The sequence below is a fragment of the Leptonychotes weddellii genome, chromosome 10 (assembly GCF_054177405.1).
Source record: "Leptonychotes weddellii isolate Sample4059 chromosome 10, ASM5417740v2, whole genome shotgun sequence".
Classification (NCBI taxonomy): Eukaryota; Metazoa; Chordata; class Mammalia; order Carnivora; family Phocidae; genus Leptonychotes; species Leptonychotes weddellii.
This window is the reverse complement of record NC_138378.1, coordinates 5,844,877-5,856,930: the sequence shown is the minus strand read 5'-3', so window position 1 is coordinate 5,856,930 and position 12,054 is coordinate 5,844,877. Positions and strand designations below refer to the sequence as shown.

The window sequence follows — 12,054 nt, the reverse complement described above, 5'->3', positions numbered from 1 at the left end:
GCGCCTGGGTGGCTCAGTTGGTTAAGCGACTGCCTTCGGCTCAGGTCATGATCCTGGAGTCCCTGGATCGAGTCCCGCATCGGGCTCCCTGCTCGGCAGGGAGTCTGCTTCTCCCTCTGACCCTCCCCCCTCTCATGTGCTTGCTCTCTCTCATTCTCTCTCTCTCAAATAAATAAATAAAATCTTTAAAAAAAAAATAAATAAAGCTGTTGTTTTTTTTAATTCAATGTCAACAGTACAGTATAATGAATTTCCATGTAGCCATCACTCAGACTCCCCAGCTGGCTACTCATAGGTAATCTTTTACATATACCTCTAGCCTTTTTCCCCTCTCTTGAGTTATTTTGAAGCAACTCTCAGATCTTTATCTGTAAATATTTCAGTATGTATGTCTGAGAGATAAGGACTTTTTAAAACAAAATCATGACATAATGACATCTAAATATACATGGAAGCATCAAATTGAGGTTAATCGATCCCACCCTGGAAATGTGAACCTCAGGCTTAGCTCAGTCGTGCCTGCATCTTCCTCATCTGAGATGCGGGATGACCCACGCCCACGAACACAGAGGTGCAGATTAGGGCCAGAAGAAAGCAGGAGCGAAGAGGCACACCCCCAAACAATGTCCAGATTCACATTCAACGACATGGAAATCACCTGCTATTTTGTAGAGGGCTTTGCCTTACAAGTATTTCTATCTCTATGCCTTGCAGGAGTACCGCTTTAATGATTTGTCCTATCTGTAAAAACTAATAGGATAAAATCCTTCTGCTAGTCCAGGCTGTCATTCATAACCTCAGCCCTTAGGACTCATTGCTCTTCCATCTGAATCTGCTTGGTTACCTTAAATGGAACTTGCTAATTCCATCTCTTTTTGGCATATTCATGGTGTTGCAGCTAGAAACAAGCTCTGCTTCTATACTGATCGGCCCCTGCTTCTCATATCTTGCCTTCCTCATGAAGCCTTCCCTGAATTACTCCCCATTCTCCCATCTCTATCGTCCTCTCTGTGGATCTCCACTTGGAACTTGTTGCTAAGTCAGCTTGTGTTCTCATTCTGTGGGGTCATTGTTCCCTCCCGGTTATCTGCTCCCATCTGCGACACGTCAATTACTTGGCCCCGGAAGTTAACTTCCAACGATGATAACAATTGAAAATATGAATTTCTCAGCCAGAAATCAGTCAGCTATTCCCACCAGTAAGTCCTTCCTGGTCCTATCCGTCGCTCAGACTTGCGACGGATAGCCAGCAGACCAGACAGTGAGCGCTGTAATGGCAGGAAGGTAGCAATAGGGAGAGACCACCTGTTGGAAATGCAACCTGAGCCAGGCTCGGAAGAATGGGTACCAGTTCATTTAAATGAAATAAAACTGGGAATGTGCCTAACAAGGAGTCTTCTTCCCTGTACGTTCTCTCTGAATGTTTAGTCCGAATTTAGGGACAGTAAAAAGACTTAACAAGTAATGCTGAACTGCAATGAGCCAGTGCTGTGGTTTCAAGTTCAGACGATGGGTGGGTGAGATTTAAGAGATAATTTAGGGCACCTGGGTGGCTCAGTTGGTTAAGCGACTGCCTTCGGCTCAGGTCATGATCCTGGAGTCCCGGGATCGAGTCCCACATCGGGCTCCCTGCTCAGCAGGGAGTCTGCTTCTCCCTCTGACCCTCCTCCCTCTCCTGCTCTCTCTCATTCTCTCTCTCGCAAAAAAAAAAAAGAGAGATAATTTAAACTGTACTGAAAAGTGCTCAGCAGCCCTGGTACAGAGTCAGCGCTCGGAAAATGCTCATCATGAAGTTTTGTGAGCCAAGACCAGGAGGTGAGCATGGGGTCAGAGCGAGGAGCAGTGTGTATCGGAGGAGAGATGGGTCGGGACTAGGTCCTTTAGGGCATTCCCCTTGACTTGTTTTCTCCTGGCTGTTTGAGGGGCAAGTTTAGGAAGCAGGAAGGAAGAGACACTGACCACGATCACCAATTTGGCCTAGCGGCCTCTAATCAGAAGAATGAGCTTGGTGGAAGTTGTTCACAGTGTTTATGGGGACGAGAATGCGGAGCGTTCATACCCTGAGCTCTCAAAGTAGGAACTGCACCCTATAAAGCGGAAGAGCGTTTTTGTTTTTTTTCTTCTTTTGTGGTTTCACATAGCAAATGTGTGACAATCTCTACTTATAGACCAAGTGAGATGCCAAGCATCGAGGAGTGAGTGTGGCTTGGATTTCTGTCCCCTCTCCATCAGCGCCTTCATTTTCCTCTTATTGTGCTTTCCAGAAAGTTTGCCTGCTGGGAGAATCGTTTTGACAATTTCCTGTGTTGTCAGATAACTCCATAGAATTCAGTTTCTGAGAACCGGCCAGAGGCATGCGGTGACATTGCATAATCCTCCTCTGAAGCCGGAGATATCAGCTGGAGAGCTCACGGGAGCTGTTCCACACCAAGATGAAGGGGGCAGGCATCATGGATGGTGCGCCCAAGGTGAGTGACGGGGGCTGTTTGGATGGGCAGGGGCAAAACAACCCGTTATGGTTAAGGACAGTGACCGATTTTCGTTCCAAGTTTCTAGTGGAGTCGTAAATACTAGTAACGTGAGCTTGAGATGGAGAAGTTTAACGTAAGTTTAGTGTGGAAAAGATAATGTGTTCTAAAGCTACTGCCAGTTTGATTCAGAGATGGTTGCAAATGACTTCCTAGCAGAAGCCAGTTTCTGGGGTTCACGACACAACCCATCCATCCCTTTGGGTCCACTCGCTTTCTAACAAACTTCTCGAGCAAGATGTGAGGCTCGGCCTCAGCCCACCTTGACCTCTCTTCTCTCTGGACCCTGCAGACACTTAGTGTCACTCCCAGGTGACCTGGTTGATTCTGTGTTCCTTCCCAAGAGCGGAGTCTAGATCTGGCTTCAGCCTCCCGTGGGCTGAGTCCACAGGGGGCATTCCGCACACCATTTCCCGGGAACTTTTATACTGGTACATGTGAGTGGGGCTCAAGTCTGCGGCATGAATCAAAAAAAGAGTCACTATTTAGAAAGTTGTAATGGCTGCTTTAAAGGAAAAACAGCTGGGACACAAGGAAAATGAAGCTCAAGGATTTTCTCGCTCTGCCTTTTTAAAATGTGAAGTAGAACGGGGAAAAAAATGAAACAGTTACTAAAGGGAAAGCTTGTTTATATGAATTACATATATGTTACTTAGTATTAAAATAATAACAATGGATGTCACCAGTGGAATTTATGTAACCGAGTAACCTATGACAGCCTCTCTTATATGGATTGCGTGTAAATATCTAAGCTACCCTAGAATTTTATACCCAACTATTTTCTTTGAAAAAAATTTAAACCATTGGAAAACTGGAGGGGAAAAAGTAATTCAGTAAATCCCTGCATATCCTTTACCTAGATTCACTGATTTCTGGCACTTTGTCACATTTGTCTGCATCTACTTGTGTATATTTAGACACACGTGTGCGCACACTTTGTTGTTACTGTTGTTAAACCATTTGAAAACAAATTGTAGGCATAATGACATTTCACCCCTAAATGACGCTTCACCTCAACATGTGTCTCCTAAAAGCAAGGACATTCTTCTACACAACTCCAATATGATCCCAGGCAAGGAAATTTAACGTTGAATTAATAACATCCTTCTAATACTCAGTCTACATCACAGCAGTACGAGGGCAAGAACTCACATCTTCAACTCCTAGCCCAGAGGCAACCTCAGCTCAGGGTTTGTTGGGTCCCCTACAAACTGTCAATGCACATATGATATAATATGCTTTTAAAAAGGCTTTCTACAAGGGGCGCCTGGGTGGCTCAGTCATTAAGCCTCTGCCTTCGGCTCGGGTCATGATCTCAGGGTCCTGGGATCGAGCCCCGTATCGGGCTCCCTGCTCCACGGGAAGCCTGCTTCTCCCTCTCCCACTCCCCCTGCTGTGTTCCCTCTCTCGCTGTGTCTCTCTCTGTCAAATAAATAAATAAAATCTAAAAAAAGAAAATAAAATAAAAATAAATAAAAGGCTTTCTACAAACAGGAGCACTAACTGAACAACGGTTGAGCTTCTCACCTTTTACAATTAACAATACATATTAGAGTTCCATTTATTTTAGCACAGTTCATCTCCTTGATTATTGTTAATTAGTTGGTTTTTATTAGATGGTGACACAATGCAGTCTGGGGTCATACCATGTAAGTGGTTCTCAGTTTTGGTGCATTTGGCTTTGAAGCACCCTCATGTCCATCGGGGGCACCCCGGAACACCTCTCATACCCTGAAGGTGGCCTGCGGACAGTGGGTGGTGACCAGCGACTGCGCATCACGCCGTCCCCTGCTGCTGCTGATTGTCACCCAACGGTTCCGTATAAGTAGAGTCTTTACCTCTGTGCCCAGCAGCCTTTGTATAGCTGACTTTCATTAGGTTTTCCCTAAATCTTGTATAAAACCAAGAGAAACTGGAAGATAAATATGATGATATTAGTGATAGGAAACACTGGGAGCAGTACACTTGCAAGAGGTAGAAGCTCGTCATGTGTGGCCAAGTGGTCTGTCTAACACGTCATTTGTTGGCTTACTGGACGGTAGCTGGCTGACTCTATGTTCAACTCCGTTCGAGAAATGCTGGAAAGTTAGGTCTAGAAGACAGGGCGAATAAGTGATTTTATTATATGTAAACCTTTGTTTGGGATTTTGGGTAGTTTCAAAAGTGCCTTATTTATGAAAATAGAGTCTGCGTGTACTTTAGTGATGGAGTCCCATGTGTTATGAATTGTATTCACTTCTGAGTGTGCATGTGTGCCCACACGTGTGTGCCCATGAGTGCACACCATGAAAGGTGATATTGAAATTGGCATCTTTGGGCACAGACATCTTTGTCTCGCTAGAACTGAAGGAGAATTACAGAGTCAAAGAAGCATGGTATTTGTTTTCCTTCACTTTCTGAGAATTTCTGAAACTTGATTCTATTTTAAACCTACTCTCTCACAGTATTTTCTCTACCACCAGTACTTTCTCTCTTCTGTCAATACGGCCGTATGCTCACTTGGTTTTCTGAAAGGAGTTTTCAAACAAGTGTCTTTTCCCTGTTACTAAAGGGTAGATGTCCAGAGAACTGATCAAAAATAATATTTACGTTTTACACACATTTAAATGTTCTTAGATGTCCTTAACATTTCGGATCCGGCCTCAAGTAAAGAGCAAATATCCTTTAGCCCTCTTCCATTCCAATTCTGGGTGGAGTCGTCCTCGAGCCCCTCCAGGAGGGTCACAGTAAAGACGTAGAATTAAAATCGCCAACATTCCCAGGGCTGGTCTAGACAGACCCAATGGCGATGCGTCTGCCACTTGCCCAGATGGAGCTTGCTTCAGTGCTTCTGGTTAAGAGCACTGGGGACATCGTTTGTGGGTGGGGAGCAATTGCAGGCTCTCCTTGTGCCTTTAGGACCTCTGGGGTGGGAAGCAAGACATTTTAACTCAGTCTTTGTTGAGGAATGGCAAGAGGGAATGTGTGCAGAGAACTTAATATGGCCACAAGGCCAGCCTGACCCCATCCCACCAGGTCCCCCCCCCCACCTCACTGCCTCCCCTTCCCCTGCCTTGGGATGTTCCATTTGGGGGCTGGATCCCTGGGGCCTCCCCACAAGCATCTTCCACACTCGCTCACTTGCTTGCTCGACCCCTTTCTGGACTGCCCCATCCAAGTCACCTCCCCAGCCACACCCTCCCTGGTCATTCTCATCTTCCGCCTCCTCTTCCTTTATCAACATCTGAAATCATCTTTCCCAATTGTTTCTCCCTTTGTTCATCATCTGTCTTCCCCTCTGGAGCGTGAGCTCCACAAGGGACAGAGCTGGGCTTTCTTATTCAGTGTTGCATCTCCAGTGCCTACAGCAGTGCCTGCCCATAGTTGGTGCCCAATAAACGCTTTGAGTGTGTGTGAATCAGTGGGAGGTCACAGAGAGTGCAGATGGAACCCTTGCAACATAGCCCTGCCCTGCCCCAAGGTCAGAGACAGGACTTCCTAGTTGTCAGACACCTGGGAATCTAAGCTCCCTAACCCCTCTCTGGCCCCAGCCTGACCCACTCAGCCTCAACTCTCGAGAACTGGCCCTCTTCCTGCTCCCATGGTCAGGTGTTGCCTTAGATCTGAGCCTTTGCAGCTGAAGTCAAGGTCACAAGGACCTGCAGCCTCCCAGTGACCTTGTCCAGCAGCTCCATACCTTCACCTGTCTCACAAGGCAAAACAGCCCAGGTCCAACAGCCAGCTTGAGAACACAGTTCACTGTCCATCGTTTAGCCATCTACCCAGCATGTAGTTATTGGGTCCTGGGGTTCGGATGATCAACACAGAGCTGATGTTCTAGTGAGGTCAGAATGTCAGTAGATGAGTACCTGGACACAATGGTTTCAGCTGGTGATAACTACCATAAAGAAAATAAAACAAGATGATCTGATAGAGGTGATGGACAGAAAGCGGCCTTTCTGGAGACCTGAATGATGGCAGAAACATTCCCGGCAGAGGAGACAGCAAAGGCAAAGGCCCTGCAGGGGGAAGGAATTCAGCATGGTGGAGGATCAGTAAAAAAGGCCCAGCGTTGTTGGGGCAGAGGGACAAGGAGAGAGGGTGGGCAGAAATGAGATTGGAGGGAGAAGTAGGGTCCTGTTCACATAGGACCTTGTGGGTCCTGTAAGAACTTTGAGGTGCATTCTAACTGCAAAGGAAGCCACTGGCCTATTTAAAGCAGGAGATGACATGGTCTAATTTATGTTTCTAAGACATCACTCAGGCTACTATGCAACAAATGGACTGTTGGCTAAGAAGAGCAGAAGCAGGGGGATGAGTCAGGAGACAAGGGCGGGTGGCCTCTCTTTCCATTTTGGAGGCTGCCATGCTGTTCTCAATGGACACGGACAAAAAAAATCGCTTGCCCTGCCTTTTGAAAAAAACTTTTGACATTTGAAACCATGAGCAGATGTGAACAGAAAGAATAGTAAATAAAGGTGTAAATAGGTTTTATTGAACTGCATGTTCAATATACACCCCCCTTTTTTGTGAAACCGATGTTTGTTTTCTACCAACCTTATTTCCAGACAATATACCTTTAATTCATTCAATAACTATCAAGGGCCTGCCCTGTGCCACTCACTGTTCTAAATGCCACCAAGGACAAAAGTGTCTCGGCCCCTTCCTCAATATAATAAACTGTCGTTTTAGTTCATAAAAAGTCCATCACATTATATGGTCACTCCTGTTTCATTTTGCTACAGAGCTCACTATAAAAAAAAAAAAAGCTACACAAAACAGCCTCACGACCCCCAGAGTTACCAGACTATTCAAAGAAAAGTGGCCTGCATGATCACTGAATGGGGAAGCAGCTCTAGAAACAGAACATGGTCATTTTGGAACTAGGATGACTAAGGGAGGAAATGACAAGTGCCTGGAGGGGAATAACTTCAAAGGACAGAGGTGGGAGGCAGGGAGAAGTGATATTTGGATACTCCAACATGACTTGCAAAAAGGGGAAATAAATATTTTAGGAACCGTGTCCAGCTGTATTGCTCATAAGCCACTTGTGGATTGGAATGGAAGAGGACGCTTGTGTCCACACCATGGGAACAGAGGTAATGTCAAGAAGGCAATGTGTCCTGTGCCTGGGACAGCATCTCAGGGTCCTGCGTCAAGGCTTTGCCGTCTCTGCAAACCCCTCTCAGGAAAACACGGAAACCACTGAAAAGTTATCCACAGGCACGTCTTGGCTCCCTGTGTGGCCCCCCACTCCAGAGAGAATGTCTCCGGGAGCTTTGAAGTTACTGGATGTACACTATTGTTCTTTTTCTTTAAAGTGTTGCTTCTGCATAGAATCAAAAGCAGCTTTTGCTACGCATCTGTTACTGGTAGTCTGTTATCTGGGGAGAAGAAACAGAAGAAGTGAGATGAGAAAGCAGTAGGGTCTTTCTCCCTTGGAGATGTTTGCCCTTTGGTTAACAGAAAGTAAAAAAGGGCTTTGTGGAATGTTGGCTTCGGGTTCAGAGTGTATACTTGCCCCAAGGTTGAAAGGGCACCAGAGTCGGTTATAGACAGCGAGTACTTCAAGTTGCTTCTTTCCTACATGATGTTGCCCAAAGCGAGGCGATCAATGAGCATCGTGAGATCAACATGGTCAGTGACACACACCCGTCCCTAACCTTCCTTGTGGTCTCCCAAGTAAGACTTGCAATGGGTCTATCTGTAGCCCATTATTAACAACAAAATGAATAAGCCCAGGGACTGGAATAAATTCGCACCCACAGAGGGGGAGACCAAGAGCTTAAATCACAGGGTGGCTCCTTGCTTTCCTAACACCCTTAGAAATTACCCTGGGGGATGGAGAATTTGGTGAACAGGCATGAACCTTCCCTTATTTTTCTGTGATCTGTTAAATGGCTTGGGCCAGCTTTGAATTCTTCCTGATCAACCAGATGGAAAAAATCACACCCTGCAGGGACCTTGACTGCTGGCATCCAAGACGATCTTAGATGCGGGTCATGAATAGAACATTTTTCTAATGTCAGTTATGTATTGTCATGTGCATTAGAAAAAATTAAAACTAGCTCATCAAACGTAATTTTATAAGTAACGTTGCTTAGGGAGAGTTGTTTTTAATTGGCTTCATTTAACATTTTACTTTAACTAAAAAAAAGTACCGAGGGCACATAGCTATGACAGGAAGCCATTAATAGACATACGGAGTTGAAGAAGCAGTCTTAGATAAAGTGTCCTCCTCGTCGGAGGTGGTACAATTGCACAGAACACCTTCTTGTATCCCCCCTGCCTTTCCTCTTCTCTTCCCTTCAAAAAAAGAGAGAAAGAAAGAAGGAAGAGAGGAAAGGAAGCTTCCAGAAGTTGCTTCCAACTTCTCTTTTTTCCAAACGAGGTATCTTAATCAATAACCCAAGGACGAGGCTGGCCAGGAGTGAACGTGGAGGTGCTGGAGGGGGGACGGCAAGGAATAGAACTGCTGGATCTCTAGGGCTCTACGGACTGAAGGACACAGTTTGGTATAACAGGGCCCGTCTTGGGCCGTATCTTAAAAAATCAATTACTAGAAGGCCTGGTTTCTTGTTGCATCATTTCAATCCTGAGATCCTAGATCAAGGGGACCTGGTGCTGCTCGCTCCACCCGCCCCTCTCCCAGCCCACGTCGTCAGACATACAGTAGGTGCTTAATATATAATTGTCAAATCAATGAAGCACTAAAAGTACATTCTAGCAAGGTTCCCATGAATAGGGGAAGTAGATTCAAACAAGTGGATCTGGTTGAGACCCAAACCTATTGGAAAACCACAGAATTCAGGCCTCAGGGAAGAAAATACTTCACTTCCATTGGGCGGTTTTGGAATTTTTTTCTGGCCAGTCACTTCCTCAAAGTCTCATCAGTGGGCAGGACCTTCTGCAGCTACTGAAGTCCTGTGATGAGGGGCTTTTTCATCTGAACCATCAGGAAGAATTGAAAGCTGGAGGGATCAGAGGTCGATGTTACGGTGGAGAAATCACTTCACGTTTGTGCTTTTTCATAGATGACACCGTCATCCAGGGCCGTTTTTACAGGTGTTAGGAAGACAAGGAATCACTCTTTGACTTAAGTTGTTCTTTTTCTCTCACATAGCTTCTCACTTCCAAGTTCACCAGGGTTATTCCCACCACAATGGCTATTGGCACCCAGACGGATGGGGGTAGGAGGGAAGCAGGGGGCAGATGGAGGGAATGCATGGTGTGGCCGGCCCCATCCTTGCCCAGGGCTGTTGGGCTCAGCCCAGATCTGCTGGCGAGAACTGCTGCAGGAAGAGCACACTGTTCACACACAAATGTTTGAGACCCACACCTCCGACACAAACTGCCACCGAAGAACTTCCCTTCCCAAGCAATTTCTGTCAGTGTTTTCCAGGATATGGAATAATCACCTTTAAAAATACTTTCTTTAAAGGATCAAGATGAAGGTGAATGTGAGTATCTGCATTTCTCTCTGCTGGCATCATTTCTTGCAACTATTCAAACTGTTTGGGACTCTAAATTAGCCATGTTAAGGGGTCCGTTACTTGTTATTTCAAATTTTTTCCCTAAGTTAGGGGAGCAGGTGATGATGCTCCTCAGATAGCTATCACACCAGTGGAAGTAATTGAAAGTTGCTCTATGGCCCATTTTTGGCTTTGAAACCAAGAAGGGAGAATTTATACTTTGTTTAAAAAGCTATATTCTACTTGGTTAATTTTTTTTTAAGTTTATTTATTTACTCATTAGAGAGAGAGAGCACAAGCAGGGGGAGGGGCAGAGGGAGAAGCAAGCTCCCTGGATGCAGGACTCCAGCCCAGGACCCTGGGATCATGACCTGAACCAAAGGCAGACGCTTAACCGACTGGAGGCTCCCAGGTGCCCCTCGGTTAATTTTCTTTTTAAGCTTAAGTGTTACTCTAAACATAAAGGTAATTGGGGGAAAAGGGTATTTCGGTGTTTCACTTCCAGTTAAATGACTTCAGGTCACTTTGTCCACATTCTGGAACCTTTCACTGGAGAGCTCATCCACTTTTTCAGAGGCTGCTGGAGCCGAAGCTTGCTGATACCCACGGCCTCTCTGACAAACAACAGCAGCTTTCCTTCAGCGTCTCTCCTTTACCCACTTTGCTAAGTCTCTAAGAACCAGCTCCAAGAGAAACAACCCTTCTTTATGTCGTAGGATGATGCAAGAAATTACTCAGCTGTCACCTCATTAAAAAAAAAAAAAAAAGCCTAAATATTTCCGAGACTAAAATGCAGATTCTTGAAGCAGAGCCGTCTCAAGCTCCAGGATACCACCAGCGAACTCTCTCACCACATTAGGCATGACACATGAAAGGCGAGTAATCGAATACAGTTGCAAGTCCCAGGGCGAGTTCTGATTAGGAAATATACCATTTTGCTATCTTCCGTGACACTTAGTTCCCTAAACCTTGCGGAATAATTGTACTTGTCAATGTCAGTGTTGCTCTGGAAAGCTATTGAAATCTGTGAGGGAAAACAGAAGTTAAGGCAATAGCTTCTTTGTTGAACAATGGTTTTCAAGGGAGATTCTTCAAGAGGAGGGAAGAAGGAAGGAGGGACACATGGAACACAGGAAATGGGGTGGTGGGGTGGGGAGAAAAGGAAGAAGTGGTGGTCCCATCTCAACTGCAGACCTCAGAATACAGGCCCAGGGTGGGGGGGCGGGGAGGAAGGGGCAGCAGGTCTTTCTCGCTGCCCTTCCCCGTGGTAGAGACAGGCAACACCAATTCTGGTGTCTTACAACAGGTCGTCCTAGTTTTCGCTGTTGGTGGTATGACTTTGTGTGGGGAAAACTGCTTTCAGCCGAGATGAAGTTGACTTGGAGGCAAGGTTCCTTCTATCTGATCAGAGTAGAATGGACGGGAGTGATTAATGACCGCCAGTTGTTCAAGTTTACCAACATAAAGCCATTTTCTTCCAATAGAACAGAATCCTTTCTTAAAACTAAAACACATACTCATGGTTTACAAAATTCTAACTGTACCAATGAGCATGGACTGAAAGCGTGTTTTCCTTTAATCCCAAAATCTCTATAGTTTCCGGGGCTCTGGTCCCCCTGGCCAGAGGAAAAGCCCCAACCAAAAACTTATGTCATCTTTCAGAAAGAAGCTATGCTCACAACAGCATAAATGGGGACATACCATACACACAGTTTGTCCTCCTGATTTTTTTTAAATTAATACTATATTTTGGAGATTGTTCCACATCAACTCATATATATTCTACCTCGTTCTTTTAAATGGCTGTATGGTATTCTGCTATAAAAAATGTATCATTATTTACCAGTAATTACATGTAAGCTGTGTTCTGAATTCTTAGGGCAGGATCCAATTCTGATAAGTGACTAGGCAACATACACACCTGAGTTAAAATGTATTTATCAGGGGGAGGGTATGTGCTCTGGTAGGCGCTGTGAATTGTGCAGGACTGTTGAATCTCAGATCTGTACCTCTGAGACAAATAATGCAAGATATGTTAAGAAAAAAAAAAAAGAAGAAGAAGAAGGTAGCGGGAG

The 12,054-nt window shown here is 45.3% G+C and overlaps 1 protein-coding gene across 2 annotated transcripts in view; it reads left to right on the top strand.

Moving 5' to 3' along the window:
* Positions 1 to 1,832: 1,832 nt before the first annotated feature.
* CASS4 (Cas scaffold protein family member 4) overlaps positions 1,833 to 12,054 on the top strand; it is a 29,538-nt gene continuing 19,316 nt past the window's right edge. For both annotated transcript variants that reach the window (XM_081832546.1, XM_081832545.1), the window contains exon 1: positions 1,833 to 2,468. In XM_081832546.1, the coding sequence (XP_081688672.1) occupies positions 2,433 to 2,468 (36 nt within the window). In that variant the 5' untranslated portion in view covers positions 1,833 to 2,432. The remainder of the gene's footprint in view (positions 2,469 to 12,054) is intronic.